Source organism: Hibiscus syriacus, unplaced genomic scaffold, assembly GCF_006381635.1.
Source record: "Hibiscus syriacus cultivar Baekdansim isolate YM2019G1 unplaced genomic scaffold, ASM638163v2 tig00111151_pilon, whole genome shotgun sequence".
Classification (NCBI taxonomy): Eukaryota; Viridiplantae; Streptophyta; class Magnoliopsida; order Malvales; family Malvaceae; genus Hibiscus; species Hibiscus syriacus.
In genome coordinates, this window is record NW_024062999.1 from 2,447,712 (window position 1) to 2,455,506 (window position 7,795).

Genomic DNA, 7,795 nt, shown 5'->3' on the forward strand with positions numbered 1-7,795 from the left:
AACTAAATTTAAAATTTATTAAAAAGATAAAATAATATTATCGATTTGTGACAACTTTAACTATAAAATTATCCATTAAAACAATAACCAAGTATAAAAGAATTAATTTAAGTTAATTTTAGAGAAATCTTTCAGAAACTACTTTAAAACTTCAATCACAAAATTTAGACAATTTTACAAACACACTAACTTCCAAAAACAAACAAGAAAAATCAAAGAAAAAGGAAGGAAAGAGAATAAATAAAAGAGTTTTCTTCTTCTTTTGTTTAGGGACATGGGAGTGGCTCAGATAAAGGCATGACCTGATATACTGTTAGCCCCCCACAGTTCATCGAAGAGGTCAGCATTTGTCTTCAAGCTTCAACCATATCCATCAATATACAAGTTAATTATGTATTGTATTATCATATACAAAAGATATGAAGTTTGAGAATCATGCTAGTAGGGCCCACAAATTAATGTTCCCCAAGACCAGGACCTAATATTTTACCCTCTCTTCAATCTTGTAAGAAACCAAAACCCAAAGTTATAATATTAAAGCTAACAAGTGTCTTTTCCTTCATACATCATACATGTGCCTTAATTATCTTCAGTGTCTGCAGAACACATCATATATATATCCATGGAAGTTTTTTTTTTCTCTTATAAAAATTAATAAAATTAATCTGGTCCTTAAGGATGAAGGAATTCATTAGTTTGAGGACGTGTTGTTTGTCAGCATGACACTGTTCTCATGCAAAAGCCAACAACCAAGCATCTCCTTTACATGTGTCCAAACCCAGTTCCCTTGACTGTAATGAAACTGCCGCCATGGCTTATTTTTTGTCCCTTTAAAAACCCCCAATACATGAGTGTAGCTTTTTGCTCTTTTGGGGTTGAGATATTCAACAATGGAAGCTCAAGGTAGAACAACAAATGTAGGCGAGAGGCCATATATGGGTAAATCAAGGAAAGGCTGCATGAGAGGGAAAGGTGGTCCCGAAAACGCCATGTGTAAATACAGAGGTGTAAGGCAAAGGACTTGGGGAAAATGCGTGGCCGAGATCCGAGAACCCAACCGAGGTAGCAGGCTTTGGCTCGGTACTTTCAATACATCTTTTGAAGCCGCACTGGCCTATGATGCAGCCGCTAGGAAACTGTATGGTTCATCGGCTAAACCCAACCTGCCTCAGCCTCAGCCTCATGATGATCTTTGTGTTATGCAGTCACCGCCAGGTTCCAGTAGGAGTTTTGGTTCAAGTCAAAGTAGTGAAGAGAGGCTGGTGACGAGAGAAATGAACACCAAAGAGTTTGAAGGGTGAAGTTTTGGTGATGATGAAGACGAAGACTTTAACTGGCCTGAGTTTCCATTGGAGAATGATTACATGGAAATGAGTGATATTGACGTTTTGATGGGTCAAGAGTTTAGGGAAAATTGGAATGGAGAATGTCTTCAATGGCTTTAAGCTTTGTGAAACTTTTCAAGTTTCCTTGCATATTATGAGGGCTTGAGAGAGATGGTGAAATGGAATAATCATAGGTTCTAAGGGTTTGGTTTCAGTGTTTTTTTTCTTCTTTTAATAGTTCAGTGTTGCCATGTGGCAGGTTTCTGTAGTCTTTTCACTGCTTCAAACAATGACACTGAAACTGTCGAGTTACTGTATTTTCCTTTTTTGTTTTCTTTCCCTAAAATGGGAAGTTATTTAACTTGCATGTGGTGTTCAAGTGCCTGTACTGGCATAGACATTAGACCCAATCATGTTTTCAAGTTTTTTTTCCCTTTATTTGAAGTATTCATGTCTAAATAATTGAAGTAATTCTAAAAATTAATGGTTTAATTACAACAACAGAACAATACATAATATAGAACAAGAGCAGTTTTTTTTTTCTGCAACGTTTACATGTCACAATCACTAAGAAGGTATTTAAATCGATATCTAATTCAATAAATATAAATCAATTAAAGATGGTCAGATGATGGTCGTCGTCGCCAAAAAAATTTTGCGTACAAACATATTTCAGTAAACGTAAACGTTTTTAAACGTTAATGGTTGAGTGATTAATAATTATTTGAACAAATATTATTTTATATTTTTATATTTAAAAATTAAATTATTAATAAAGATTCAATTAAATCAGTTTTATTCATCGACTTTTGTTTTACCATTACATCAGCATCTCTATTGACTATATTCCGTCATCTCCAAAGATTTTAGGTTCAAGCATACTTCAGTAAACGTTTTCAAACGTTAATTATCGACTGATTAATAATTATTTGAATAAATATTATTTATACTCATTTCATATTAAAAAATTAATTTAATAATAAAAATAATTAAATCGGTCTAATTCATCGATTATTTGTTTTACCATTACGTCAGCATCTCTATTGTTTATATTCCTCTGTAAGTGTTTAACAGCGCAATAGTTCATTCTCTTTATCTGCAATCTTTGCATGGCAAAGGAAACAAATGTAAAGACACCTTTTTGTTACAACTAATATTTTAGTAGGATAGTTCAAGTTAGTTAAGATTTATAAGCTTATATATATAGGGAAGTTGTACCTTTATTATTCATTCAGTTCTTTGTAAAATTAATGAAGTTTGGAAAATAAAGAAGTATTTTCCACTTCTTATCTTTGACATGGTATCATTAGTTTTGTTTTGAACTTCCTCGCTTCCACGATTGTAAAAGAAGTTTTTCTTCTCCTTGTTTCTTTGTTCTCTTGGTATTCATCATGGGTTATCGTAATGATTAATTTGATAATGATACAATCTTTACTATCTTCATCAGTCTGATAATCCAGGAATTATTTTGTTCTCTTGGTATTCATCATGGGTGATCCTAGTAATTAATTTGATAATGATGCAATCCTTATTATCTTCATCAGCCAGGTAATCCAGGTATGATTTTGGTTACTTCGCTATTAACCAATGACAATTACAACAGCTGAAAACTCTCTATGCTAATGGTGTTTTCTGCTAAAAACAAGTTTAGGTCTTCAATGGTTCAACCACAGTGTCGAAGTCGACTTTAACAGAATTGTACAACGCCTGGACAAGAACTAATAATCTTGTGAATTCTTGGATATTGAATTCTGTTTTCAAAGAAATTGCAGCGAGTCTTTTTATCATTCTAGTGCCGGTGCAATATGGAAGGATCTTGAAGATAGCTGTCAACAGTCAAATGGGTCGCATATCTTCCATCTTAAGAAGAAACTCAATGAGTTAGCCCAAGGTTCAATGTCTGTTAGTACTTATTATACTCAGTTTAAAATCGTAAGGGACGGATTGGTTTCTGTTAAACCAGTTTGTTCTTGTTTGCAAGCACATGTGGAAATGTTCGCAAGATGTTAGATAACAATCAAAGAGAGCATGAAAGCGAAGAAACACAGAAGGAATTCCCATCACTGATGTTGATACCGTAGAGAATCAATTCCTTTAACATGAAATAGTGAGTAACAAAGTGAGCTTTGAGAAAACTCAGTAATACAAAACTACAAAAAAATGCTAAAAGCGAAGAAGATATATGGTAAAGCAAGTAACGTTGAGAATCCCAAGTTAAGAGTTTTGGGTCTATCCAATTGAGCCTTAGTATAAATTCACTTAGCTTATGAAAGGTTTGACCCAAGTGGATTTTAGTTTGGTATTTGAATGAGCCCAATAAGAGATAAAAAAAAAGGATGCTTTTAACCATGAACCAAAAAAAGGACTAAATGAGTAAATAACCTATTTTTTTTTAAAAAAAAGTTGAAATCCCATTAATTGGGATGATATAACAGTCTTTTCCCTATCTCTTATTCCTCACCAATTCTTGTCTTATTCCTCTGTTCCTTCTCATCTTCTTTTTTTCCAAGTCAAGGCCAAGGTTCAAACTTTTTAGTTTTGCAAGCCTATATCAGAATTACAAGGTAAGAAACAAAACCAACTCATCCTAAGCTTCGATTCAAGCCATCAAAACCAAGTTTTGGCCTTAGAAACCAAAAATGAGTTTTAGAGGGGTTTAGAAAACCAAGGGTTTCCATCTCGTTTTAGGAAGATTCAAGTTCATAGAAATGTTTTTAACCACGTTCCAAGTATTTCCCTTCTCTTGATTAGTGAAAGAGAAGGGGAGAGTTCCTAAGCAAGGGGAAAAGAGAAGCTAGTTCTTGGGTGATTTATGGAAATTTTTCATCAGCTTAGAATCAAGGTAACACATTTATAACTTGTCCATAACACATGTAGACCATTAGATGTGCATAAATGTTTAGTTAACTTCATGAAGCATGCTAGAGTAAACCATGGTAAATTATGTGTTTAATGTTTGTAAACATGAAAGGTGACTCCATTTGACCCCTAAGACCTCAAATAAGACTCTAATAATGTTTGCTAGCTTTAATAGGATGAATGGGTAAAGTTGGGATGCATTTTCGTGCCCAAAACAGGGTGTGTCTGAAGGTAAGTATCGGTAATGGATGAACAATATTGATATTTTCCACAATCAAGGTAAAAATAAAGTGCTTTTGGGAAGGAATCATCAATACTCGAATCGGGAGTATTGATACTATTGATCAGGTTTCAATACCTGCAGGGTGGTATCGAAACCTGAGCCACTTAAAGGATTCCAGTAGCCATTTTTATGAGAGTATCGATACCAAGGGTAGAGTATTGATACTTCTCATAGGGGTATTGATATTGAGGTTTTTCTCAAATATCGAAGCTATTTTTGGCATCGATACCCAAGGGCCAATATCGATACTATGAATTGGGCAATTTTGCTTAGTTGCTTTAAGTGTTCGTATTTGGGTGTTTTGAGGTCGTATAAGCTTTATATACTTTATTACAAGTGAAAACAACTAAAGTAACTAAATTCACACCTAGAAATCAAGCAAGTTAGGATGACATAAGACTGACCATTTTTTTATGCTCGAGAAACGGTCAGGACACTCGAGTTACTCTAGCATGATGATGATCATCCTTTATGTTGAAATATCTAGATATTGTTGACCGAGTATGTATCCGATTTACGTAAAATTCCAAATTGTTCCTAATACTCGAGAGCCTATATGTGGGTTCGGGATGTGAGTTTTCGATGCACGTAAAATTTTGGTCTTTACCCCGAAACTCTCAAGTATACGAGATAGACTAGGGATGTAAGTTTCAATGCACGTAAAATTTCAATTATTAACCGAGGCTATCACGTTTGAAGATAGGCTGGTGTGTTGTCTGAAATGCACGTAAAATTCCTTTGACCGCATTGCTAGACATATCTCATGTTTGTTGATATACTTTTACATACCTATGACTTTACGCACAAGCATGTTCATGTAATGAATGCATGTAGTATTACATAGTTATTATCGTGGCACTGAGCTTGTGAGCTCAATGTTTGGAATGTGTTTACATGCGCATGTTAGTAGAGGATCAACGAGGAGACTATCGCGTAGATACATTCTAGATAACCCATTTCAGAGTATGTCTTGAGTCTGTTAGAGGGCATGTATTTATGCAGACCTTGTATTTTTTTCAAGTCATAACTATGTTTTGATTTAAAACTCAATGGTTATATTTATACTTATTGGGAGACTCGTATTTTGTAAACTATGATTTATGATCTTTATTTATGTTATGGTAAATGATTATGGATGTTTTACAAATGTTTGAATTAAAATTTTGGGTTAGCCACTTCGGTGGTCCGTGTAATGCTTTGACCATACAATTTTCGGATCATACCAGATTAAGGTGTTACGTTTAGTGGTATTAGAACGTTCATGTTTAGTTGTTCCTAGGGCCTGCGGGTCAGAGTCAGTATGGGTCTGTGTGAGTACATTCCCCTAGAGTGTCATAAATACTTAAGTTTCTGGAATAGCAATAATGGCCTCTCTTTTCTTTCTAATTATAGGACTAGATCATGATCGATAGTACCACTCTTAGTCACGAGGGTTGGGAAGAGAGTCGCACCTCCCTCACTGGTGATACTTGTGACGAGTTTGTCCTAGATTGTAAGTATGAGATACCAACAGACATAAGAGTCGATGAGGCGACCTTCTCTCGAGACCTGACTTCGACCCTTAGGCAGATAGTCCACGCTATTCCAAATACATGTGCAGTGTCACCTCCCCACCTATGCATCCAGTTCAACCAACGATAGTTCCTCGGGAGTCTCCGATCTAGAGGCTCTTTAGGTACAAGACTACCAACTTCTATGGATTCGGGGATGATGACCTCATTTCAACATATCAGTAGCTCATGAAGACACTCCGTACATTCTTATACCTCACTCCTGAGGGTAAATTAGAGTACATCAGCACCCTCTTGAAAAGTGACGAGATCGACTGGTGGAAGACCATGGAGATGGATATGAAGCCAGAGAGTCCCACATAGGAGTATTTCCTGTCAGAGTTCTAGGAAAATTACATTAGAGAGGCCCTCACAGATGAGTTGAGGGACATGTTTGTCTATTTGACTCAGGGCGACAGGATTGTGCTTGAGTATGAGAAAGAGTTACTCAGATTAAGTCGATATGCACCATATCTTGTGTTGAACGAGGATCACCATTACAGAAGGGTCAAGGAGGGCCTCCATTTTGAAATACTCACCCATCCAGTAATTGACCTTCCTGTATCATTTTAGAGTTGACCCATCAGCTGAAAGCAGTGGAAAGGATCATGTGTAAGAAAGCTCAAGCGATGAACGATTCAGTGGGTCAAGGTTTGAGGGCTCTAAAGATAGCTAGGCCATCTCAGTTATCGGTAAAGTGGGCCATAGGCCCCTAATGTTCAGGGAGACCATCGTTAGGCCACCTAGAGAAGTATATCAGAGTTCAAACCACATGGTAGGTCTAGCATTCGTTGGAGTCTGTGGGTTCGATGAAGCTCGATCGATCAACCGAAATATGCCAAGAGGGGTGAATTGGCTTTTTGAAATTTAGGGAGTAGAGAGAAGAATGATAAGAAAATTTGTACAATGATTTATAGTGGTTTGACTTATCAACCAAGTCTACATCCACTACGTAAGCTCCCCACTTAGGATTTTTTCAACAAATCCAATAATTTGTTCTTTCTTTTTCAAGGATCAAGAGTAACCTTTATAACTCCCTAGTTTTTCACTTGGCTAAACTAAAACCAAAACCCTTTTACAGAGGATAAGAAATGTGTAAACATGAATACCTCTCTAGGTTGGTGTGTACAAAGATTTAGCTCACAAAAACGAAACCTAAGGATATACAATTAAGCTCAAAACTCAAAAATTTACAAGAGAAAGAAAATAAGGATTGAAAAACTTTTCTATTGTGTATGAATGCATAGATAGGTGTTGGTCTCATTCTTCAAGCATCCTCAACTTGTTTTTACATGTTGGAATGAGTTACTAGCTGTTTCTAGCTGTTTGGGGAGGTTTGGAGCCGTTAGAAGACTTTCTTGTACATAAAGTTTCAAAACTTTGGGAAAGTTTCGAAACTCTTTGAAATAACTATTGGAAAAAATATATGATCGTTTGACCCAAAGTATTAAAACTTTAATAAAAGTTTTGAAACTCTTGAGATAGTTTCAAAACTATTGAAAAGTATTGAAACTTTTCAAGAAACTATCTTGGAAAGTTTCGAAACTCTCCGTAGAAGTTTCAAAACTTCTGGTCAAAATACTCATTTTAAGGGTTTTATTGAACTTTGAATTATTTTGATGAAAACTTTGAATAAATTCAATTTATAAAAAAACATTTTTCCCTTATTTGTTATATCAAAATATATGTTCTACATAGACCTTTATCATCAATTTCTAGATCGAGTGTCAGTAGGACAGAGTTGGCACCAATTCACCTAGTGTGCTCGACTTGTGGCA

General features: G+C 35.5%; 1 protein-coding gene across 1 annotated transcript; it reads left to right on the top strand.

Annotated features, from left to right (window-relative positions):
- Positions 1-890: 890 nt before the first annotated feature.
- Positions 891-1,301, top strand: LOC120154920 (dehydration-responsive element-binding protein 2D-like). Its single transcript, XM_039166542.1, has one exon. It carries the CDS (start codon positions 891-893, stop codon positions 1,299-1,301), a length of 411 nt encoding a protein of 136 aa, XP_039022473.1.
- The last annotated feature ends 6,494 nt before the right edge of the window (positions 1,302-7,795 follow it).

What these genes read in the sequence shown, in the direction of transcription:
- LOC120154920 (XM_039166542.1), top strand. Translation starts at nt 891, where the DNA reads ATGGAAGCTCAAGGTAGAACAACAAATGTAGGCGAGAGGCCATATATG.